This window comes from Pelophylax lessonae (assembly GCF_965119305.1).
Source record: "Pelophylax lessonae genome assembly, chromosome: 4".
In the NCBI taxonomy this organism is placed as follows: Eukaryota; Metazoa; Chordata; class Amphibia; order Anura; family Ranidae; genus Pelophylax; species Pelophylax lessonae.
The window spans coordinates 77,857,763-77,883,817 of NC_138771.1; the positions used below are offsets into that span (position 1 = coordinate 77,857,763).

The 26,055-nt window shown below is 43.6% G+C and overlaps 1 protein-coding gene across 1 annotated transcript in view; it reads right to left on the minus strand.

Moving 5' to 3' along the window:
• LOC309553122 (transient receptor potential cation channel subfamily M member 7-like) overlaps positions 1-26,055 on the minus strand; it is a 184,132-nt gene that overhangs the window by 146,107 nt on the left and 11,970 nt on the right. Inside the window, exons 3-4 of the mRNA XM_082254018.1 lie at positions 5,350-5,388; positions 537-717 (exon numbers count right to left, since the gene is read on the minus strand). Coding sequence (XP_082110144.1) covers positions 537-717; positions 5,350-5,388 — 220 coding nt within the window. The remainder of the gene's footprint in view (positions 1-536; positions 718-5,349; positions 5,389-26,055) is intronic.

Consider the following 26,055-nt stretch of genomic DNA (forward strand, 5'->3'; position numbering starts at 1 on the left):
TTATAAATATAGGTTATGCCATGTGAATGGGAACATGTAACAAATAAAGTAGGTGTTATTCCAATTTGGTTGCAAAACTGAAAATACATTTCAAAGTGGTTGTAAAGGCTGAAGATTAGTTTTACATTAATGCATTCTCTGCATTAAGGGAAAATATTTTCTACTATAAACTCACCCCCAGCCCTCCAAAATACTTACCTGAGCCTGATCTCGATCCAGTGCTGTGCCTACTCCTGCTGCTGTCAATCAAATTCAGTGACGAGGGAGTTTGTGCAGGGCAGAGCCGCATTGTGTGTGTCAATAGACACAGAGAGCACGGCCTGGGATTAAGCCTGCTTATGTACTTCCATAGCAAGCAGCTTCCTATGGTGGCTCACAGTTAAGAGGAGGAGCCCAGAGCGCCATCAAGGAAACCCCGTTGGGGGAGGATCAGGGCTGCTCTGTGCAAAACCATTGCACAGAGCAGGTAAGTTTGACATGGTGGGTATTAAAAAAAAAAAAATTAACTATACAATTACTTTAAATAAAACCTTTACCTTGGCCTTGCTAGTCTGTGATCCTCCTTGAAAGTCAATGGTTCCATAAGCATCTGTAGAACTTTTCACTGTGTGATTTTCCACTGTCCAAACCTCTGAACCTGGCCTGTCCCCAGAAGGGTTTCCACCAGCATTGCTCCTATAGAAGCTGTGTTCTTTTATTAGCCGGCCACAACAGCACCTGCACAGCAAAAAGACATTGCCATTATGCCCTGTGTATCTCTGTGTAACAAGATACATACGAATTTATAAACTTTTATGCACACATGACACATTGCAAGCAGCTGATAAAAAATGTATACATCATTTGTCCATACCATCTAAAAGTATTTCCTGCTTTTTAAACAATTTCTTATACTTTTAAAACAATTTAATTTGTCTTGTATAAGATTTGGTATTTACAAAATGTTTAAAAGCATAGTTCACATTTAACAAAAAAACTGTTTATGCAGATAAGGGGTGTATGTAGATAAAAACAAACTGTGCAGCTTTGATCAAAGTTGCCCTTTCTATAGGTGTAGACCATTTACAGTATGTACCTCCCAAAGCCTGACCGAAAAACTTCCAAAGATTGCAACATCTTATTAGTGGCGAAACTATCAGGGTCGCAAAGGTCACACTTGCAGGCTCTGGGCTGTATGAGAGTGACACTCTAAGCTCAGAGTCCTGCTGAGAAGGCACTGATGGGTGGTACCAATTGGAAGCACTGATAGGCTGCATGGATGGGCACTGTTAGGTGGAATTGATGAGCTCCTATAGGCACTATATGCACTAATGGGCACTGATAGGCAGCATTGATGAGCACTGACAGGTAACACTGATAGGCTGCATGGATGGGCACTGTTAGGTGGAATTGATGAGCTCCTATAGGCACTATATGCACTAATTGGCACTGATAGGCAGCATTGATGAGCACTGACAGGTGCCAGTGATAAACAGCACTGATAGGCAGCATAGATGAGCACTGATAGGTAGAACTGATGGGCACTGATAGGTAGCATTGATGAGCACTGACAGGTGCCACTGATAAGCAGCACTGATAGGCAGCATTGATGAGCACTAATAGGCAGTACTGATGGGCACTGATAGGCAGCACTGATGAGCACTGACAGGTGCCACTAATAAGCAGCATTGATAGGTGGCATAGATTAACACTTTTAGTTGGCATTGATGAGCACTGATAGGAGGCACTGATGGGCACCGATAGGTGGCATTGATGAGCACTGATAGGTGGCACTCATAGGCAGCATTAATGAGCACTGATAGGTGGCATCAATGATCGCTGATAGGCTGCACTAATAATCAGGGCACTGATGATCAGTGTAAACAATGTACTTACTGACAGCTCTCCTTTCCCCACACAGACACAACATGGGAGGAAAGGACTGCTGATAACCAGCAAGTCTGTTTACGTTTGATCAGCTGATCACACAATAAAGGACTGCTGTGATTGGTCCTTTACTGTGATCTGTGAGTAGTAACAGAGTGTGCTGGATGAGCGCCCCAGGGGGATGCAGGAGGCAGGCTTCTGGAAGGATGTGCATATGGACGCCCTCCCAGAACTAAAATCCTGGGGCTCGGATGGGAAGGGGGGGGGGGGGGTAGGGGCGCCCTTCATGGTTTCTTGCACCAAGGCCCTGAAGGTTCTATTTATGGCTCTACATCCCATTCTGCTTTGTTGCTAGGCTGTTGCTAAGGGTCACTGCCAGCCGTTACGGTTCACCCCAACAGTCACACGAGTGAGCTCTCAAACACTTATCTCAGAGCTACTGCATCAGGGGAGAGAGAGCACATGTGAGCTTACTCCTGTGATGAGGAAGGTGAACAGAAACAGCTAGGAGTGACCCCTAGAAATATCCTATCAACAAAGCAGGGCAGGGTGATGCAATCAATCTCTGGGAGTTTTTCCAGTCAGGCTTTGGGAGGTACATAAATGGCCAACACCTAAATCATGAGCATTATTCAACAAAAACTTCAAAGTTAGTTTTTATCTACAGACGGCCCTTACCTGCATAGGCAATTTATTTTGGTAAAGGTGAGCTATGTCTCTAGGGTAGTAAGCAGAGTTTTATTTGATACACAGTGGTATCCTTTGAACCTGTATATATGGAGGTACAGATGCAAAATGTTGACACTACTGTGCAAAAGTTTTAGGCGGGTGTGAAAAATGCTGCAAATGAAGAATGCTTCCAGAAATAGAAGTGTTAGGCTCGGTTCACACTGGGGCGGCACGACTCTGTACTACTTCGGGGGCGACTTGTGCATTCCCATGCACCACGACTTCAGGGCGACTTGCACAGACTTCACATAATGGAAGTGTATGCAAGTCGCTCCAAGGTCTGCCCGAAGTAGTACAGGAACCTTTTTCTAAGTCAGAGCGACTTGTGTCGCTCCTATTAGAACGGGTCCTGTAGCAGTCAATGGACCGCGAGGGAGCGCGACTTGTCAGGCTGACAAGTCGCCTGACAAGTCGCGCTGGTGTGAATGGAGTCTTAATAGTTTATTTTTGTCAATTAACAAAATAGAAAGTAAAAGAACAGAAGAGAAATCCAAAACAAATCAATATTTGGTGTGACCACCTGTTGCCTTTAAAACCGCATCAATTCCTCTAAGTAAACTTGCACACAGTTTTTGAAGGAACTCGGCAGGTAGGTTGTTCCAAACATCTTGGAGAACTAATCACAGGTCTTCTGTGGATGTAGGCTGCCCCAAATCCTTCTGTCTCTTCACGTAATCCCAGACAGACCAGGGCTGGTGCAAGGATTTTTAACATCCTCTCTTGGCTCCACCCCTGACTCCACCCCCTATGCCCTGCCCATGTATATGGTGGAGGTGGCGGGGGTGGAGATTTTTGTGGACTCCTCTCCACCTACTATTTCTTCAGCCGCTGTCCTTTGAGAGAGGGAGGTGTTGGGCTACACACTATGCCGCCTGTCTGTATGGAAATTTGTGTGGCCACACTCACAGCTCAGCAGTCTCTGCTGACGCCGGCGCGGCACTTCCATAATGTTGAGATCAGAGCTCTGTGGAGACAAAACCATCACTTCCAGGACCTCCTTACTAAAATGTTTAAAAAATTTAAATGTTATCATCAAACAGGCAGTGGTGTATTTAGGGTTTGTGCTGCCCTAGGCCTGACTAAACTTGTGCACCCCCTAATTGAAATATGACCCACCCCTTCCTGTAAAGGCCACACTCCTTCCTTTTTATGACCCTCCCTGTCATCTGTAAGCCACAAACCACAACCACAGTCTATCAGAGCCCATCAGTGCCGCCTTATCAGTGCCCATCAGTGCAGCCTCATCAGTGCAGCATATCAGTACAGCCTCATCAGTGGCCATCAGTGCAGCCCCATCAATGGCCACCAGTACAGCCCATCAGTGCATCATATCAGTGCCCATCAGTACAGCTTATCAGTGCCGCCTCCTCAGTGGCCATCAGTGCAGCCTATCAGTGCCCATTAGTGCAACATATCTGTGCAGCCCCATCAGTGAAGCTTATCGGTGTCGCCTTGTGCCTATCAGTGCAGCATATCAGTGCTGCCTTATCAATGCAGCCTCATTAGTGCCCATCAGTGCAGTTTATCAGTTCCCAACATTGGCAACTCATTAGTGGCCATCAGAGCAGCATATTAGTGGCCATCAGTGCAGCATATTTGCGACCATCAGTGCAGCATACCAGAGCATATCAGTGGCCATCAGTACAGCATATCAGTGCTGCCATATCAGTGCTGTCATATCAGTGCAGCCCCATCAGTTCTTTTAAGATATTTGGACTTGTGTTTGCTGCCACTGATTGTAATCTTAGGATTATGTCACTTATTTGTATAATAAATAAAAAGTCCATAGTCCTTATACAAATAAGGGAAATAATCAATGACAGCAAGTCCAAATTTTTTGCTGCCCCCCCAACAAAGTGCTGCCCTAGGCCTGGGCCTTGTTGGCCTAGGCCAAGATACAGCACTGCAAACAGGAGGAGATTAAATACTAGATTCTAGTTTATTTCCCACTGGCCCACTTTCATCAATCCCATCTACCTCTCGGCCTGTGTATGGTGACTTTAATCTTCCTATTAGTGGACAATTACTTTAAAGCAGACCTTTACTGAAGCATGAAAGTACTGCTCATTCTCTCTCTCCTCTCTAGTTTTCTTTTTTCTTTGGGAGCGCATCTCTTTTGTTGAAAGGTACCCACTCCAACTTCTTCAATTCTCACCTAGGCAAGGATGACATAATTTTAGCTTTCATACATCCCAGGAGGCTGCAGAACCAGTCTGTAAGCAACACGCGATCTTGCACATGCACAGCGGGGACCCAGCTGTCAGACACGTGGAAGTCTTAGTCAGCTCCAACATCCAGCAAAGAATTGGCTTTGGTGAAGACTGTGCTGAATTCCTGGGTTGGAAAGTACCTGCTTGTTAAAAGTCAATTGCTACAGTATTTGTACTCCACCTATTTATAATAGTACTTCTGCTCTTCCGCTGACCTTTCTGGCAGCCAATCAGAGCCCTTCTGTTATTGGTCACAGTGATGCATGCATCAATTACCAATTTGCTGATTGGCTCCCTATGTGCTACTTAGCTATTGGCAGCATGTGGCAGATGGATGGGCCCAGCACAGCAGGGAAGGCAGCATCCATTGTATAAAGCATTTATTACTGAATGGTGCACCCTGCTTGAAAAAAAATCTGGTCTAGCGGTACATATTAATTTTGTACAAATGACTTGGCTGATATATAAACAGCACTATAGTTCCTTATCTAATCATCTTAAAATGCAAGTTAAACTTGCAAGTTCATGGAGGTTCAAAACTTACCGCACAAGCTGGTGGCAAATCTGACATCCAGGAATACATCTACAAAATAAACACATTTGTAAAGCACAACATTAGCACGAATTCAGTTTATATTTACCTTGTCTATCATATTTTCAGTGATATCAAAGAATATCAAATGTAGGAACCTAAGGTCATTGATTTTTGGAAGCCTGGACCAAGTTTTGCAACACATCATGCATCAGTATACTTGTCAGTAATTATATGATTAATTTGAATACCTAAATCATTGTTACTTAGTTTTAAGGAGATATACGACCTATACTGTATTTGTTACATTGTTTTAATAATTATCAGTAACAGTTTTAATGGGATAGTAGTCAGGATCTTTAATTTTAACCATTAAAACTTATTTAAAACTACCTATATAAAAAAAAAAGACAATGACCCAGAAAAACTTGGCTTAAATTGTCCGCGGCTGTGTATTACTGGTTAAAATTATAAATAAATAATAAATTCAAGTATTTTATTAAAAACATTCCAGACAACCTAGCCATTACAGCTCAGACTGCATCAATAAATAAACAACTTTTTCTTTCAAAAGACAACTCCGACATATTTCAAAAACCACTAGTCCCCCTTTGCATAGTTACAAAGGTGACCTACCACATAATATACAGCCGCGACATAAGGGGAGGGGGTTATAAAACTCAAAGCTTGAAATGTTCTGAGGTGAATGAGCCCCTCTGGTAATGTAACCTCCTTATATAGCCTCCTGAAATCTTCTAGAATTTTCTAAAACACCTTCCCACTTTTCCAGTCAGTAAACCTATCACCTGTCAGGATGTGAAACTCCACCCACTCTAAGCTATCTCCAGGCAGGTTCCCTGAGGTAAATTTCTATGTGCCATTTACCCGCCTAAATTCTGACTAAAAACAAATCTTTTATGCCCTGACACTTATCCCATGAGGAAAAGGGGGCATATAAAATTCCCCTTTTCCTTTCATAACATTTATTAAAACTTTTTAATTGATTCTTTTTAAATTGCTGTATTGCTCTGTGTGAAGTGTGCACAGGGGTGTCTTCCTAGTCCTACAATGGATGAACATTGCTAGCCGGCACTGTGCCTGAGAACCTTAACCATTTAAGCCCCGGAAGATTTTACCCCCATTCCGACCAGGGTTTTTTTTGTGATTTTTTACTGCATGACTTTAACGGACAATTGCGCGGTCGTGCGACGCTGTACCTAAACGAATTTCATGTCCTTTTTTTCCCACAAACAGAGCTTTCTTTTGGTGGTATTTGATCACCTGTGCGATTTTTTGATCATGCGCTATAAACAAAAAAAGAGCGTAAATTTTGCAAAAATAACAATATTTTTCACATTTTTTTATATGAAATTCCCAAAAAAAAATGTAAAAATCTAAATTTTTTAACATTTACGGCCAATTTGTTTTATGCTACATATGTTTGGTAAAAAAAATCGCAAAAAGCGTATTTTGATTGGTTTGCGCAAAAGTTATTGCGTTTACTAACAAAGGGAAAGATTTTTGTCATTTTTGGTGTTTTTTTTTTAACGAGTAATGGCGGCGATCTGCGATTTTTTTTGCGGGACTGCGACATTGCGGCGGACAGATCGGACCCTTGACTGACATTTTTGACACTTTTGGGGTTACCAGTGACATTACTGCAGTAATCAGGGCTATACATATGCACTGTTACTGTAAAAATGACACTGGCAGGGAAGGGGTTAACTGTATTGGAGAGGGAGGGGTTAAGTGTGTCCTAGGGGCGTGTTTCTAACTGTGATGGGACAGGTCTCCTATTGTAAAAACAGAGATCAATGGTTCTACATAGTAGAACCGTCTGATCTCCATTTTTACACAGGGGAGAATGACAGGCGGCTTGTTTACATTAGCCACCCGCCTTTCTCCCGCTCTACCGACGATCGTAGTGTGACCGGCGGACATCGGGTCCGCCGGTCACACACGCGGACTCCTCCGTGAACGAGCTGGGGCGGGCGCGCGCCTCAGCGGGCGCGCGCTTGCCCGCTATTGGCTCACAAACTGGTCACAGGCTAGTGACATATATACGTCACTTTGCCTGGCCGGGGCGGACCGCCGCAGTATATCTACTTGCGGCGGTCGGCAAGCGGTTAATCTACCCGTTATGGTTGGAACATTTTTTTTATTGTAGTAGTACATATTGCTTTGAATGTCAGCATTTTTCTTCCTCCAAACACGGCGAGTCGAGTTAATGCCAAAGACCTAAATTTTGGTTTCATCTGACCACAACACTTTCTCCCGATCCTCTGAATCCTTTAGATGTTCATTGGCATGACTCTACATGCCTTCTTGAGGATTGTTGGGGAGGAAGAAAAATGCTGACTATGATCCTAAGAACACCATCCCTATAGTCAAGCATGGAGGTAGAAAGATTATACTTTGGGGCTGTTTCTCTGTTAAAGGTACAGACTGACTTTGCCGCATTGAGGGGCCAATGGACGGGGCCATGTATTCTAAAATCTTAGATGAGAAACTTCTTCCCTCAGCCAGAAAACTGAAGATGGGTCTTTCAGCATGACAATGACCCAAAACATACCAAGGCAACAAAGGAGTGGCTCAAGAAAAAGCACATTAAGTTCATGGAGTGACCTAGCCAGTCTCCAGACCTTAATCCTATAGAAAATTTATGGAGGAAGCTGAAACTTGAAGTTGCCAAGTGACAGCCAAGAAACCTTAAGGATTTAGAGAAGATCTCTAAAGAAGAGTGGACCAAAATCCCTCCTGAGATGTGTGCAAACCTGGTAATCAACTACAAGAAACGTCCTACCTCTGGGCTTGCCAACAAGGGTTTCTCCACCAAGTACCATGTTTTGCTTGGGGATCAAATACTTATTTTACTCGCTGAACTGCAACTCAATTTATAACATTTGTTTTATATGTTTTTTTTTTTTTCTGGATTTTTGGTTGATAATCTGTCTCTATCATTTAAAATAAACCTATGATAAAAATTATAGACCCTTAAATTCTTTGTAAGTGGGCAAACTTACAAAATCTGCAGGGATCAAATAATTATTTTCATATGTCATTTTGACCTTAAAGAGGAGTTCCAGTCTGGGGGAAAAAAAAATAAAAGTCAGCAGCTACAGATACTGTAGCTGCTAACTTTTAATATAAGGACACTTACCTGTCCAGGGATCCTGCGATGTCAGATCCTTAAGCCAATTCGTCCATCAGCTTTGGGCGCAGGTGCCAGCATTGCAAGTAAGAGAAAATGGCAGTGAAGCCAACAGGTTTCACAGCTGGTTTCCTACTGTGCATGCGCGAGTCATGCTACGATTTCTAAATGGTCCTGCCAACTTTTGGGACATACACAGGTCCCAGAAGCCAGCAGGGGGAAGGAGGAGGGGCTGGACATGACGTAGATTGCCGTGTGGCAATCCTACCAGGAAGTTAGAGTGGGTACCTGTCAAAAAAAGTGCGAACAAGCGGAGCTTCCACTTCCACAGAGCTTTTCCACCGATTTAAAGGCTAATTCCAGAGTAAAATTTACACATGCGCACACACACACAAACACATACATACCCACTGCTCCCAATTTGACATGCAGGTGGGGGAATGTGTGTCCCTGAACTCACACTGTCTTCATTCAACGAAACACCAACACCTGCACATACATGGATGTTGAATTTGGAGCAATTCATCCCTTCATCCATCCATCTTTGTTTTTTCCTGCCATGACTTCCATTACAGACTGCTGACTTTTCAGACCTATCATCCTAATCCATCATCACGCCACACTGCCATCCTTGGAAAATTGTCCTTAGGGACAAGTACTTGATTAATATCCTTTTTTGCATTTCTAATGGTCTTTCCCTATGGATTCCCAATTTTAGCTATTAGTGGTATTTGTTTGGACTTTTTGGGACTTTAACTATGAGCGCAAGAGATTCTATTATTTAATTGTTAAGTTCCGCCTAACTTTGGAGATTCTGATCAGGTCACAATCCTCCCCATGCCCATCCATATATATATTAGCAGCAGTGTTAATTTTGGCAGCAAATTTCAATTTAGTTTTAGTCTTAGTCTTAGGACTAAAATGGCATTTTAGTTTTAGTCCCATTTTAGTCTTCTGCAAGTGTTTTAGTTTTAGTCGTATTTAGTCGACTAAAACTCCAGTATATTTTAGTCGACTAAAACGCCCTACATTTTAGTCGACTAAAACTCATTTTAGTCATCTATAATCAAATGGGTGTAGTTCAATTGTAATTTGTAATGCATTATTTAAGCATTTCTCTACAATTTTCAAACTCATTATATACTACTGCTGGTCCTGGAGTGAAAAATCTAATATGTTATTATTTATGCTTTGAGCATGCACCAGTGTTAATTTTTGGCAGCAAATTTCGATTTAGTTTTAGTTATAGTCTTTTGACTAAAATGCCATTTTAGTTTTAGTCATATTTTAGTCTTAAGACTAAAATGCCATTTTAGTTTTAGTCGTATTTTAGTCATCTGAATTGTGTTAGTCGACGAAAACGTTTTAGTCGGTTTTAGTCGACGAAAGTAACACTGATTAGCAGGCGGCATGTATTCCGTGCCCCTGATGATGTCACATATGATGAAATTGGTATGGCGAAACACACGCTACTGTGCATATGAGAATTGCCACGGCCATCTTTGATCCTGGCATGGGAAGCTGTTTTTTACTAAAGAAGTGCTAGTTTATCCTCAGCTCACTGTAAGCTGTATTTACCCTAGAAATCCTTTTAAACTTGCTGCCTTCACTATGGAGAGTCTTTCTTTCTTTGCATGATGCTGACGCTTTGAGTTTTTGGTCACATTGACAAGTGGAATCCAAGGTGGCAACTTCGTATAAGTTTGCACGTTTGCATGCTGGCACGCAATGAGACGATTGCCCTGTGTGGAGTACTTTCAGTGTAGTTTGACTACTCAGTATTGGGGGTCATTCTATTCTGGTAAGCCCCCGCCTGCTGCACTAGGGTGGTGTGGGGTGTTGCTGTGCTGAGATCTGAAGGCTTTTGGGATCCACACCTATTTCTCCTGTATTCTATGAAGATCACATCTTTCCCTTGAATCTTCATTGGGACTCCCATGCTTCTTTTATTTTTAAGTTTGTTTTTACATTATTTATATACTATTTGCCCAATGAAATAGGTTGGCAGTATATCATGTATTTTCACATATACTGTATATATCAGTTTATATTTATCTATTATCTATACATGTATAAATGCTAATTTTTTTTAGCGTTGCACTTTTGTATATTATTTGTGGCAATGAAAATTGGAGCATAGTTTTTTGGTCCTAGAACAATTTTTTTCTTTTTCTTTTTAATCTAATATCTTACCTACAGCTGCTGAGTGTATATGTGAACCCTTGTGACAGAGTACCTCTGCCCTGTCGTTATTATTTCACATGCACACTGCCAGATAGCTACTGTAGGTCTGTGCTTCTGTATGTGTAGTGGTCACCTTCCAATACATTGGCAGGTAAACCTTACTATTACAATATAGTTTATATGCAGCAGCTCCTGTTATTCTAGTTAACTCTGTCCCTCTTGGTCAGGGATTCTCTAGCTAGTTTTAGCTTAGAGCTTAATAACCAGCATAGGCTATAGCCAGGTTAGGCTTCTGTGTTCAAGTTGGGATCCTAGACTTAGAGGACTGGTTGCATGTCAGATTAAAAGCTGTTAGGGAGTAACTAAAGGGAAGAGTAGATAGGCTGACTCTGAGTTCCAGTGCCACAGTTTTAGTGCCACACCACAATTACTGCAATGAGAAGCTCTGTTCCAGGCTGGTTAGACAAAAGTTGGAGGATCTTTTCTTCAGGTCTCTGACACAAAAATAGATGCCACATCATCCTGAGGATCCCTGCAACTGGGCTTTGCTGCAACATTATTCTGGAAGTATCTCTAATAATAACTAATATATATATATATATATATATATATATATATATATATATATATATATACACAGTACATACACATACACTGAACAAACCACCATGGGCAACTCGATCCACAACGTTGACATCAGCAAACCCCTCACCCACACAATGCCATACACCCTGCACCCGGCTCTCCACCCATCCCCACACCATCGTCAGCACAGGTATGGGTAACTAATCAAGGGTAAGCCAAGGCACGATAGGAGTCTCCATCATACAGCTACACCTGATTTGGCCCATCATGTACAACATGCGTATAGTGAGCAGATGTAACTTAAGTAGAGCATCAGTAAAGTGAGGGAAGGAAAGGGTAGTGGGGGGAGGAAAAATGGGATTTTTGTAATTAACATAAAATCCATTTCTCTGAGTTCATCGACGGACACAGTGCTCCATAAATCATAACTACTGGGTTATATTGCCCCCTCCAGGAGAAGGACTAGGCAGAAAAAAAAAACACCTGGCTACGCCAATGGGCCGTGGGGTGGGGAAAACAACCTAAGACTAAACAGAAGTGCCCTTAACCAGGACACAGGAGCCTTAATCGGTTAACAGGAACCCCGTCTGAAAAAATAAGAGTTTCAAGAAAAACACCCCTCAAGAGGGAAAAGCCCCTCCTAAACAGCAACCTGCAAAACTTTGTGGACAAAAAGAAGCATCCACAGATGCCAAAGTATCTACCTTATAGAATTTTGTGAAGACATGCACTGACGACCAAGTGGCTGCCTTGCAAACTTGCGATATTGATGTCTGATGACGGAAGGCCCAAGAAGCATTTAGCGCCCGAGTAGAATGCGCCGTGACAAGGAAAGGTGGAACCTGACCTTTAATGGAACAGGCCTGAGTCACTGTCTGTCTGATCCATCTGGTGATGATGGTAGCCGAAGAAGCGGCCAGTCATCTTCTTGGTCTGATCCATAACCAAAAAAAGTGAGTCTGACCTCCGAAAGGACTCAGTAGCGGCCAGATACACCCAAACCGCACGGACCACATCCAAGGTATAAACAGTGCAAATAACACCAATGCAATTGCACACAGGAAAAAGTTGTTTGTAAACAATGTGACAATAAAGTAAATATGTAAAATAAACAAAATTGTGAAATCAATAATTTATATTAGAGCGAATCGTCTGTAAGTGATTAGCTTAAGTATGTATAAAAGGAAAATGACCGTGAAAATGCAACGTGAATTCCATGCTCAGAAAAAGTCCGTCAAAAACTTAATGTGAAAATCCATATAAATAATGAAAACTTTGCTTCACTAAATGACAAAAACACCAGTCACTCGTGTTCATGGGGTTAGTGCTCTCCTTCACCGACAGCGCATGTACATCCCACTTACCAAATGAAGTTGACCCCTATTACAGGCAGTCAAAATAGGCATTAGATTGGGAGTAAACAGCACTGTCCTAAAGGTGAGGTTTCACTTAAATGTCCAGATATCAGAACCACCAATATATATGGAAAATCCAGGCAGACATAAGAAAGGAATAGAGGAAGCCTCTTATGGTGTAGTGATTTAAGATTTAATTTATTAAAAATATGCAGTACCTTACAGTTGACTTGGGAACAAACGGCTTGTATGTGAGCTGCTCCTAGAAGGGGACGCCTGCCCCCTGATGGTACTCAAGACCAACTTCTGATCAATGCCCTGTTGAAGAAAGGTTAAGATCCAAGCCACAGAAAAGGATCGAGGATTAGCGCCAATCTACTCACACCAAGACATGTACGCTTTCCACGTACAACGGTATATCTTGCTGGAAGACGACTTTCTCGCCCCCACCATAGTAGGGATCACTGATCCAGACAGACCTCTATCCCTCAGTACCTGGCTTTCAATAGCTAAGCCATTAAAACCAGCGACTGTAAAGCAGGATGGTAGATCAGCCCTTGGGACAACTGGTCTTCTCTGAGAGAAAGCCCCCAAGGGACATTTATGGCCACCAGACTGATTGGAAGATCCTCACCCTTGATTCCTCACAGGAATTGTGGAAGAAGCCTGAGCCGAGGATGATACTGGCCTTATTGTGGCCCTTGGACGCCTGCGGTGTCTGCCAGAGGAACCTGTGATCTCGCCACGAACCTCAGTATCCTCCTGTGGAGCCGAACCTGCTAAAGGTGCTACATGTAGGACTGTCTAAACAGAACTGTCTTGAAGGTGGATACCACCAGACTCAGAACCTGTATGCAAAATGTAAGAGAGAACTATCTGTGTGACAGCAGCCGGTGAATCACAGCCTGTGGTTCCTGAAATTTGTTCAGAGAAAGGACCACCCTGGTCAGAATTAGAATTAGACCTAGGTAAATCAGCTACCTGGACAGGGATAAGGGGACCTTAGGTAGTTCACCTGAACCTTTGCAGGAATTCAATCCACACAAGAAGACTCAGGACCTAAAAAACTTGAAAAGGACAAGCTTTGTCCCCCTTTCTGGGTACCCCCAAAAGAATCATTTTGTGGATCCCCTTGACGCTCATGAATGAGGTCCACGAGGCCGGAAACCCACAACGATATCTCCCCACCCCAATAATGGGTGAGGGCAGACCTTCATGCTGAAGGGGTCTTGTCTGCGGGTCCGGAGAAGCTAGTTCTAGGCTTACCAGACCAAGGATGCTTGGAACCTCCCGGGGAAGATTTAAAAGATCTATTTCCCTTATTCTCCGTCCCAGAAGCACAAAATAATTTTCTATGTGCTGGGAAGGAGGCTCCTTTCCTAGACTGCGCAGGAAGGTACTCTTCCCCCCGTGATACCCTTAATGATGTCATGCAGGGTAGCCCCAAATAGGCGATCGCCTTGAAAGGGCAGATCAATGAGAGCTTTCTTAAAGGCTTGGTCTGCAGTCCAATTCTTAAGCCACAGCACGTGCCTAATCACCACCATAGCACATGAGCTGTATCCGAAGCCGCATCACAAATAAACTGCAGCCCATGGACCAACTGGTCCGCTAAATCAACATAAGCAGCAGAGACCTGCTCACCCCCTAGGCCCTGGCGCAAAAGCTTGGCCCATTCAGTTAGGGTCTGAGACACCAGGGCTGAGGCAAAGACTGGCCACAATGTCGAAGCAGCTATAGTAAACATGCTGCGTGCCACAGCCTCCGCTTTCTTGTCCGCCGGGTCCCTAAAGGACTGGGATTCCTCTACTGGGATCATGGTAGCTTTGTTCGACCTGGAAACAGAAGGGTCCACCACTGGTGGACTAGTCCACTTTTTTAAAAGTGACTCCTCAAAAGGGTAAGGTACAGCAAAACGTTTGGGGACCACAAAGGGTAATTTTGGTTGTTCCTATTCCTTACAGGAAAACCTGTCAAAAAAAGGCACATAAGGAAACACCTTTGGAGTGCGAGGTGGCTTATGCGTTCCAAATAACACAGCCACATTTGTGGCTACACCAGCCGCATCCTTCATTTTTAAAGTCTCACGTACTGCAGTGATAAGTGCGTCTACCAGCTTTTTAATTCGCTGCTGTGACCATGGAGGAATCATCCTCACTATCAGATGGATCTGGGGTGTGATATTAAGCCCCCCAGGATGGGCCACGTCCATGGTGGCATCAGGCTAAGAATCACATGAGACAGACTGAGCAGGGAAAGGCAGGGGATGCTTCCGCCTGGGCCTTTGCTCACACACCCTTCCACCCGGGACACTAAGGCCTGTAGGACAGCCATCACTGCAACCATGGGAAGCTGGGGTTCCGAGGGACCTGTCACCTCCATGAGGGGGTCAGTGGGGGAGATGTGGCCCTGAGGCTCCATAAGGAAAGGAAGACCTTGCAGTACAAAAACGATCTTTTGGCACAATTAAAGGATCCCCCAAGGCTCAGGGTACCTATCAGCAGAGAGAGAGATAACAGGAACTCCCAAGGACTCCCTGTGACGAGACCCTTGCTCGCCCTGTCCGCTCTCCCGACACTCCTCTGTTTCTAGTCAGTCAGCTTGCAGATCGCATCATCTGATGGTTCGGTCAACCAAGGATCCGGGATCCGAACTACAGCTATGTGCCGTTCGGAATCCATTAGAACAAAACACCAAGCAGGCTGTATGTACAGTGGGTACGGAAAGTATTCAGACCCCCTTAAATTTTTCACTCTTTGTTATATTGCAGCCATTTGCTAAAATAATTTAAGTTCATTCTTCTTCCTCATGAATGTACACATAGCACCCCATACTGACAGAAAAACACAGAATTGTTGACATTGTTGCAGATTTATTAAAAAAGAAAAACTGAAATATCACATGGTCCTAAGTATTCAGACCCTTTGCTGTGACACTCATATATTTAACTCAGGTGCTTTCCATTTCTTCTGATCATCCTTGAGATGGTTCTACACCTTCATTTGAGTCCAGCTGTGTTTGATTATACTGATTGGACTTGATTAGGAAAGCCACACACCTGTCTATATAAGACCTTCCAGATCACAATGCATGTCAGAGCAAATGAGAATCATGAGGTCAAAGGAACTGCCTGAAGAGCTCAGAGACAGAATTGTGGCAAGGCACAGATCTGGCCAAGGTTACAAAAAGATTTCGGCTGCACTTAAGGTTCCTAAGAGCACAGTGGCCTCCATAATCCTCAAATGGAAGACGTTTGGGACGACCAGAACCCTTCCTAGAGCTGGCCGTCCGGCCAAACTGAGCTATCAGGGGAGAAGAGCCTTGGTGAGAGAGGTAAAGAAGAACCCAAAGATCACTGTGGCTGAGCTCCAGAGATGCAGTCAGGAGATGGGAGAAAGTTGTAGAAAGTCAACCATCACTGCAGCCCTCCACCAGTCGGGGCTTTATGGCAGAGTGGCCCGACGGAAGCCTCTCCTCAGTGTAAGACACATGAAAACCCGCATGGAGTTTGCTAAAAAACACCTGAAGGACTCCAAGATGGTGAGAAATAAGATTCTCTGGTCTGATGAGACCAAAATAGAACTTTTTGGCCTTAATTCTAAGCGGTATGTGTGGAGAAAACCAGGCACTGCTCATCACCTGTCCAATACAGTCCCAACAGTGAAGCATGGTGGTGGCAGCATCATGCTGTGGGGGTGTTTTTCAGCTGCAGGGACAGGACGACTGCTTGCAATCAAGGGAAAGATGAATGCGGCCAAGTACAGGGATATCCTGGACAAAAACCTTCTCCAGAGTGCTCTGGACCTCAGACTTGGCCGAAGGTTTACCTTCCAACAAGACAATGACCCTAAGCACACAGCTAAAATAACGAAGGAGTGGCTTCACAACAACTTCGTGACTGTTCTTGAATGGCCCAGCCAGAGCCCTGACTTAAACCCAATTGAGCATCTCTGGAGAGACCTAAAAATGGCTGTCCACCAACGTTTACCATCCAACCTGACAGAACTGGAGAGGATCTGCAAGGAGGAATGGCAGAGGATCCCCAAATCCAGGTGTGAAAGACTTGTTGCATCTTTCCCAAAAAGACTCCTGGCTGTATTAGATCAAAAGGGGGCTTCTACTAAATACTGAGCAAAGGGTCTGAATACTTAGGACCATGTGATATTTCAGTTTTTCTTTTTTAATAAATCTGCAACAATGTCAACAATTCTGTGTTTTTCTGTCAGTATGGGGTGCTATGTGTACATTCATGAGGAAGAAGAATGAACCTAAATGATTTTAGCAAATGGCTGCAATATAACAAAGAGTGAAAAATTTAAGGGGGTCTGAATACTTTCCGTACCCACTGTAAGTTCAAGCAGGAAGACCATTTATTGGAAGAACACAGCACACTTTATACAGAAAGTGGAATATACATGCAAATGAGGGCTTGAAATGAGTCAACAGGGATTGGTCAGATAGCTTTGACCAATGCAAATGAGGGCTTGAAAATGAGTCAGTAGTGATTGGTCAGATAACTTTGACCAATGCAAGGAGACAGAAGCCCCAGGGGGCAATCAATGTACACAATAGTCAGACACAGAACAATGGTTGTCTAACGAGCCCTGAATACACATTACTCTGTGTCAATACCTCCCTTAGCAGACAACAGGTGCGGTCATTAGCATTAGCCCACCTGACAATAGTTGAATGGGGAGCCACCCCCAGACAGTCCGGCTCCTCAGAACTTCCTGGGATGACCATATTAGGAATGGGCTTCCTGCTCAGAAACCTCATGGCAAAGGGAACAATTGACCTTGCTGACAAAAATGAAGCAATTCAACCCCTCACCCATCTGTCCTTAAATTCCAGTGATGGTGAACACCATCACACTCCCCCTACCTATGGAAGGAGCGTAGAGAATTTAGACCCAGCATCACCATGGATGCCATCCCTGTTCATATGTCCCGGGCATAGGAATAGGAAAATGAAGAGGAAGAGAAGAAGCTTTGGCATCCCCGCGAGGCATCGGTTGTCTCCAGCGTCTCCCGGACTAAGGCAAAATGGCCCCTGGGACATCATCGGGTTACACAAACATGGCCACCAGCTGGAGACCAGCCAGACTAAGGGAAAATGGCCCCCGTAAAATCATCGGGCTACACAAACATGGCCGCCAACAGGAGACCAGCCAGACTAGGGGAAAAAAGCCAAAAGGGGAGAGGGGGGGCTGTACTTAGCCTTCCATGGTGCAGGTAACGCTCAAGACAGAATCCTCGCCACCGAAGTCGGGGAGCTGTCAGCCAAGGGACCTCTGTGACTCAGACCCAAGCCCGGTCATATGCGACCCTGCGAGACGTTTAACTCACGGGTCAGCCTCTTTTCATGAGGCTATGCCACGACTGACCTAGCGCATAGCTGCAGTCTGCACGCGCTCGCTGGCTGGGCTGGGGGGACCACTGGATCTAGCTTATCCAGCACGTCTCACAGCCCGGTGGTTGATTGTAGATATCCAAAAGAAAAAACAAAAAAGATGTAAGGAAGGAGAAAAAAATTGCTAGGACCAGAGATCCCAGCCGGAAGCCTAGGTCCTTACTCCTGACTAGACAGATTCAAACTGACTACCTAGAGCATAGAGGGGGGTTATATACCTAGTCCTACTCCTGGAGGAGGCAATATAACTCAGTAGTTATGATTTATGGAGCACTGTGTCCATCGATGAACTCAGAGAAACGGATTTTGCGGTAAGTACAAAAACCCCATTTTTCCTCCCCCCCCCTACCCTTTCCTTCCCTCACTTTACTGATGCTCTACTTAAGTAACGTCTACTCACTATATGCATGTTGTACATGATGGGCCAAATCAGGTGTGTCTGTATGATGGAGACTCCTATCGTGCCTTTGTTTATGCTTGCTTGCCTAGTCGCCCACACCCGTGCTGATAATGGTGTGTGGATAGGTGGAGAGCCGGGTGCATTTGGTGTTTAGTACACACTTTGCCTGTAAATGTGTAATGTGCATCTTGTATTTGGTGGATTATTTCAAATATGTACATCAGATGTGAAATTTATGTTTCTACTTCTTTGTGATTTTTGTTGCAAATCTTGCACTTTGTATTTCTGGAAAATGTAATAAACTTTCATTATTAAAAAAAACTGCCAGCTGCAGCTGTCCCTGAGACTCTAACAGGGCAATACAGTGGCTGATTTACAAAAAGAAAATGAAAGTAAAGGGATTTTTTGCTGTGGATGTGAGAAATAATTATTCCACAGTCCTTGAAACTAGAGGCCTGTGATGGTTTGTTTTAAAGTCTAATGATTGCATGTTAAGAATTTGTCACAGTTTGAATGTCTCTAGCCTGGCCACAGTTCTTGCTTGTATAAATGGCCCATGTGTCACCACTCTGCATTACAAGTAGGTTTCCTACAAAACATGTCAGGGAACAGCTTTGTTGCCATGTTTTAAGAAGTACATCAGGTGATGTATGTCTAAGAAAAACAACTGTGATATAAATTCATAAATCACAAATAACAACTGTGAAAAGGATAAAAGTAAATAGACTTTCAAAATGTAAATGACTAAACAAAATCCTATATAGTGCAATATATGTAAATAAATGTCCATCAAATAAATCCCAGAATCCAAACAGGTGACACCTCAGTGAATGTGTATTCCTTCACCATACAAAGTGGCCTCTCACCTTGTTTCTAGACCTAAGTAATGCAGGTCAATCCAAGCATTGTTTTCCCTCAAACAGGGGAGATGTCAGACTATAAACAGGGAGGCTGATCCTGGATTCCACTTCTGATCATAGATGGTCATACATGAAGATTAGAAAAGAAGAAATCTAGTGCGTTCTGCTTATTCAAACAGTAATTTAATGAATAAATAGCTGCACTTACATACGTGGCACTCAGCAGTGCCTGCATAAAACACAGTTTGTGGCAGATCAGGGAAAGATGCAATGTCGGGTATGCAGGCTCTGTCCCCTATACGCGTTACGTCAATTAGTAACAAGCATCATGGCCTGGATGGCCTATTTAGTGTGAGGTGTTGTATGCAGACTCCACCCCTACCGAGGAAGTCACAGCTGATAAGCATTGACGTAACGCGTATAGGGGACGGAACATCTTCTTTTTTAATCTTCATGTATGACCATCTATGATCGGAAGTGGAATCCAGGATCAGCCTCCCTGTTTATAGTCTGACATCTCCCCTGTTTGAGGGAAAAATGCTTGCATTGACCTGCATTACTCAGGTCTAAAAACAAGGTGAGAGGCCACTTTGTATGGTGAAGGAATACACATTCACCGAGGTGTCACCTGTTTGGATTCTGGGATTTATTTGATGGACATTTATTCACATATATTGCACTATGTATGATTTTGTTTAGTCATTTAGTCATTTTGAAAGTCTATTTACTTTTATCCTCTTCACAGTTGTTATTTGTGATTTATGAATTTCACTTATATCACAGTTGTTTTTCTGGCGCAACACTGTTTGTTTTTTATTGGTATTTGATTGTGAAAGTGTAAGCACTTTTAGTGTTTGCAGCCGGATGTGATTTACCTGTGCACTCAGAGTTCCCCTTTATTATTCCAGTCAGAGTGCCCCTTTATTATTCCCGTCAGAGTGCCCCTTTAAAATTGCGGTCAGAGTTCCCCTTTAATATTGTGGTCAGAGTGCCCCTTTAATATTGTGGTCAGAGTTCCCCTTTAATATTGCGGTCAGAGTGCCCCTTTATTATTCCCATCAGAGTGCCCCTTTAATATTGCGATCAGAGTTCCCCTTTAATATTGCGGTCAGAGTGCCCCTTTATTATTCCCGTCAGAGTGCCCCTTTAATATTGCGGTCAGAGTTCCCCTTTATTATTCCCGTAGAGTGCCCCTTTAATATTGCGGTCAGAGTGCCCCTTTAATATTGCGGTCAGAGTGCCCCTTTAATATTGCGGTCAGAGTGCCCCTTTATTATTCCCGTCAGAGCTGCAGCAACGCTCAGTCACCACACCTGTCACAATGCTGCACAGTGCACAATAATACTACTAATCCACTATAATATGCTTTCTACAAAGTATATTATACTGTGGATTACCCCCCCCCCCCACCCCCCTATATAGTGCACTGCACAGCAATACCAAAAAAATTGCAGCCCTTTAAATTACTTTTGTGGACATTAACAGAGCGATTTGTGTCACTGCAGATGCCGATCTCTAACTGCCCCTAAAGCACCGACTGGATAACCTGTTCCTATACTGAAGAAAGACTGGACCTATACCGAAATACCAGCCCTGAAAAGGACTTTTGTGGATCTTCACAGAGCTATTTGTGTCTGTCAATCTCTCCCTCATGAGCACAGCAGACCTCTCCCTACACTGACAAAATGCGGAATGTGAAATGGCCGACAGCTCTGGTCTTTTTATAGGGTAGGGGGCATGTCCATGTGCTGAAATGTTTCAATTGGCTATCCCGTTCCACCTGACGGCTGTGTCATGGGTCAAAGTTCTTCTGAATGAAAAAGAAAATGGCGGCGCGGACATATTCGCAAACATCGGCAAAAGTCAGACTTTTTGCGAATTTGCGAACAAGCAAAATTCGCCGCGAACCGACCGCCGGGCGAACCGCAAGGCCATCTCTACAGGTGATATCATTTGCTGCTCAGTGATTGAAGTATTCTAGTCTGCTTATCCCCAAGGTAATACTTAAAATCTGGCCTCCTAGTGTGCCCTGAGGACCGAAGTTGAGAAACACTGGTCTAAGACCTGTAATATTTCCCAAACCAAAGTAAATAAATAGATCTATTCAATTAATTGTGATTTGAAAGATTGTAGAGCAGGGATAACACAGTTGTCAGGATTGGAAATCTTATGCAAATATGAACATAATCCCTTAATAACTGCAACAAAACGTTTTGATCATGGTAAGCCATTACATAATATAATAACATAATAACAAAATCTAAAGACAGATCATGTAGAGACAGTTAATGTAATAACTTTACACAATGCAAGATGGGCCGATATCAGGCACTCCTTCAGGAAAAAGAATACAGGGAAGATAGCAATCAAGTTAACGACTAATGTTGGGTAAGGCTATAGGATAATCAGGTGACAATTACAGTGCCTTGCGAAAGTATTTGGCCCCTTGAACTTTTCGACCATTTGCCACATTTCAGGCTTCAAACATAAAGATATAAAACTGTAATTTTTTGTGAAGAATCAACAACAAGTGGGACACAATCATGAAGTGGAACTAAATTTATTGGATATTTCAAACTTTTTTAACAAATAAAAAACTGAAAAATTGGGCGTGCAAAATTATTCAGCCCGCTTAAGTTAATACTTTGTAGCGCCACCTTTTGCTGCGATTACAGCTGTAAATCACTCGGGGTATGTCTCTATCAGTTTTGCACATCGAGAGACTGAAATTTGTGCCCATTCCTCCTTGCAAAACAGCACGAGCTCAGTGAGGTTGGATGGAGAGCGTTTGTGAACAGCAATTTTCAGTTCTTTCCACAGATTCTCGATTGGATTCAGGTCTGGACTTTGACTTGGCCATTCTAACACCTGGATATGTTTATTTGTGAACCATTCCATTGTAGATTTTGCTTTATGTTTTGGATCATTGTCTTGTTGGAAGACAAATCTCCATCCCAGTCTCAGGTCTTTTGCAGACTCCATCAGGTTTTCTTCCAGAATGGTCCTGTATTTGGCTTCATCCATCTTCCCATCAATTTTAACCATCTTCCCTGTCCCTGCTGAAGAAAAGCCCAAAGCATGATGCTGCCACCACCATGTTTGACAGTGGGGATGGTGTGTTCAGGGTGATGAGCTGTGTTGCTTTTACGCCAAACATAACGTTTTGCATTGTTGCCAAAAAGTTTGATTTTGGTTTCATCTGACCAGAGCATCTTCTTCCACATGTTTGGTGTGTTTTCCAGATGGCTTGCGGAAAACTTTAAACAACACTTTTTATGGATATCTTTAAGAAATGGCTTTCTTCTTGCCACTCTTCCATAAAGGCCACATTTGTGCAGTATACGACTGATTGTTGTCCTATGGACAGAGTCTCCCACCTCAGCTGTAGATCTCTGCAGTTCATCCAGAGTGATCATGGGCCTCTTGGCTGCATTTCTGATCAGTCTTCTCCTTTGTATGAGCTGAAAGTTTAGAGGGACGGCCAGGTCTTCGTAGATTTGCAGTGGTCTGATACTCCTTCCATTTCAATATTATCGCTTGCACAATGCTCCTTGGGATGTTTAAAGCTTGGGAAATCTTTTTGTATCCAAATCCGGCTTTAAACTTCTCCACAAGAGTATCTCGGACCTGCCTGGTGTGTTCCTTGTTCTTCATGATGCTCTATGCGCTTTAAACGGACCTCTGAGACTATCACAGTGCAGGTGCATTTATACGGAGACTTGATTACACACAGGTGGATTCTATTTATCATCATTAGTCATTTAGGTCAACATTGGATCATTCAGTGATCCTCACTGAACTTCTGGAGAGAGTTTGCTGCACTGAATGTAAAGGGGCTGAATAATTTTGCACACCCAATTTTTCGGTTTTTTATTTGTTAACAAAGTTTGAAATATCCAATAAATTTCGTTCCACTTCATGACTGTGTCCTACTTGTTGTTGATTCTTCACAAAAAATGACAGTTTTATATCTTTATGTTTGAAGCCTGAAATGTGGCAAAAGGTTGAAAAGTTCAAGGGGGCCGAATACTTTCGCAAGGCACTGTAAGTACACGTCTGAGGTAGAGTACAGGGATCACAGTTAGTAGGTAGCTCCAAGGAATATTACATCCAGCCTGACCTAACGTCGCTAAATTTGTCTTGTTGGTCTGTGACAATATGTATCCACCTTTCCGCCTCGATGATAGCATCAACCTCCCTTTACCCAGACCAGCAACGTGGGACATACTGATTGTTTCCCATATAGGGATCATGGATTTGGCTGTGTTTAGTAAGTGTGGAGTGACACTCCTCTTATATACTTTAGTAGATTAAGAGGCCCCATTGAAAAGGAAGTGTAAGGGAGAGAACCCTATGGGACAAAGGGTCGTTTTCTGGATCCATGGGGTGATTGCCTTGCAAAAGGCCCTAATCATAGGACATGTCCACCATATGTAAAAAAGTGTGCCCCGCTGGTTACATCCCTTCCAGCAGTGATCATCGGCCGCCGGAAACATCTGGGCTAGGCGGGATGGGGACCTGTACCATCATCAAAGTTTATATGATGTTTCTTGAATAAGTGAGCTAACAGAGGAAGTGTGTATGAATTTGATCATCCTTTGTATCTGAAATCCTGACCTATCTCTCTCTCCCAATCTCGAATATACGGTAATAGGGGACATATTTGGTTTGTGAGATAAGCACAAGTTTGTACATTTGTGACAATAAGTGTTTGGATTCTGGGAGATCAATGCATAAGGATTCAAAGGTGGTAAGAGTGTTTGGGGGTCGTAGTCAGGGTTGTAATTTACTAAGAAAGTCTGTTAGTTGGCGATGTCTCCAGGATGCAAATGGAATAGTTCGGTATAAAGCCTGAGATAGCAAATTACCCTGCTATTGGGCCCATACCCCTAACTAGTATAGACACAAAATTGAAGAGAAAGATGAGGCTTTCAAGGCCAGTGGGAGGAGGAGGATCAAATAAGTCACACAGTTTATCTAAAACATAGCTTTATTGTACATATTTAAATAAAACTTGTACATCAAAGGGGAATAATTCCCATATATGATGTACATAAAAACAAAACAGAAACGCATGTGTAGAAATAAATTCCCATATGGGAATGCCGATAACTGGTATCAGAAGATGGTGATAAGGTCTCTGATGGAGCACGGTCCATCAGCAAGCCGACGCGTTTTCGCTTCCTCAGGGCCAGAGACACCAAGACAGACCAAAATTTCCCAATGCGAATCGGATCATGGCAGACAGAGCAGAGCTATGTTTTAGATAAACCGTGTGACTTATGTGATCCTCCTCCTCCCACTGGCCTTGTAAGCCCCATCTTTCTCTTCAATTTTGTGTCTTCCATATAAAGCCTGTAGCACGGAAAGGGGGGACAAAATGCCCTGGAGGGGGGGGGGGCATATTTGGCACATGCAACTTTCTCGTCAGAGCCCCAGGAGCTAAAGAATCCTGGCTCTTCTCTGGGTGGAAACCAGGGATAGCCTCCAAGAGGCGCCAATGGGGATGTTTGGGGAGCGTATTGGCCTGGGGCATTCAATCAGTCCCATATTGACAAAGATGCTCACATCAGTGGGGATGTCCAGTCCGAAAGACCTCTATAGGCAAATGGAATCCAAGGGGCGCCTGCAAGGTTCCTAGCAGCCAGCATTTTTTCTAGTGGAACCCATAATTTATTAAATGAGTCATGACACCAACTCAATATACGAAATAGAGCCATGGCTTTGTAGTATAAAGCTATGTCAGGGAGGCCAACACCACTGTCCAATTTGTGTCTACGGAGACGATTGTGGGCTAATCTAGGGTGTCTGTCCTTCCACACAAAGCAGAAATGCTTAAATCACCTAAAGAAAATCTGTGGTAGTGTTATTGGTACAGTATATAGGCTATAGATTATTCTGACCAGGATTGTCATCTTAAGGACATTTATCCTCTCGAACCATGTCAAGGGATGTCCTCTCCAGGTCTGTAGGTATTTCAATATTTCTGTTTTTAGAGTGCCATAGTTAGGGTCATAGAGAAGTTTCTGGTCAGGGGTGATGTGTGTGCCTAAGTAAGCTAGGGAGTCTGTTCGCCAAACTAAAGGGAAGATGTCGCCATGACGGGGGGAACATAAATGGGCAGTACCTCAATTTTTAAGTTATGTATCACCCTCCTAGGTAGATGCTAGAGAGAAAGTATAGTTTTGGGTCCAGTCTGCTTACCAGAAGGACTGCAGGTAAATCTATATTGTTTTCTGCTTACCAGAGAGCAGGATCTGTTAGTGAGGTCTGCTCATTGTGCTTGGGTACAACTCGTTCTGTCTGCAGAGTGTTTTACACACTGGTCCAATAGGGGGGCATATTGGACGGTGGGAGGAAACCTGACGAATGAGTGCACAGGCTTTTGATACAGCCCTGGTGATTTGACAGAGGAGAAGTGCCTTGGTGCATGCTGGGATAATGTATAAAAGCCAGGAGCACATGTGCTTGGGGTCTTTTGGCTGGATAGCACAGTCCCTGAGGAAGGGGGGCGGCTGCCTCCTCCTCTGTAGAGGGGTTGTGAGGCCTCAGGTGGTCGACCTGAGGGCCTAGAGAGTGCCAGGGAAGAGCTGAACACAGAGGTCCAGGGAAGCTTACTAGAAGGGGAGACACTGGAAGATCTGATTCTGCAGTACAGATCTGTGTCTAGGGGCCTGACCTGAGGGGGGCCACCCTTGAAGCTAGAAGAGTCATTAAACGGGTGTCAGTAAAAGGTGATGCTAGTGAGTGTCCCAAAGATAATGTAGGATCACC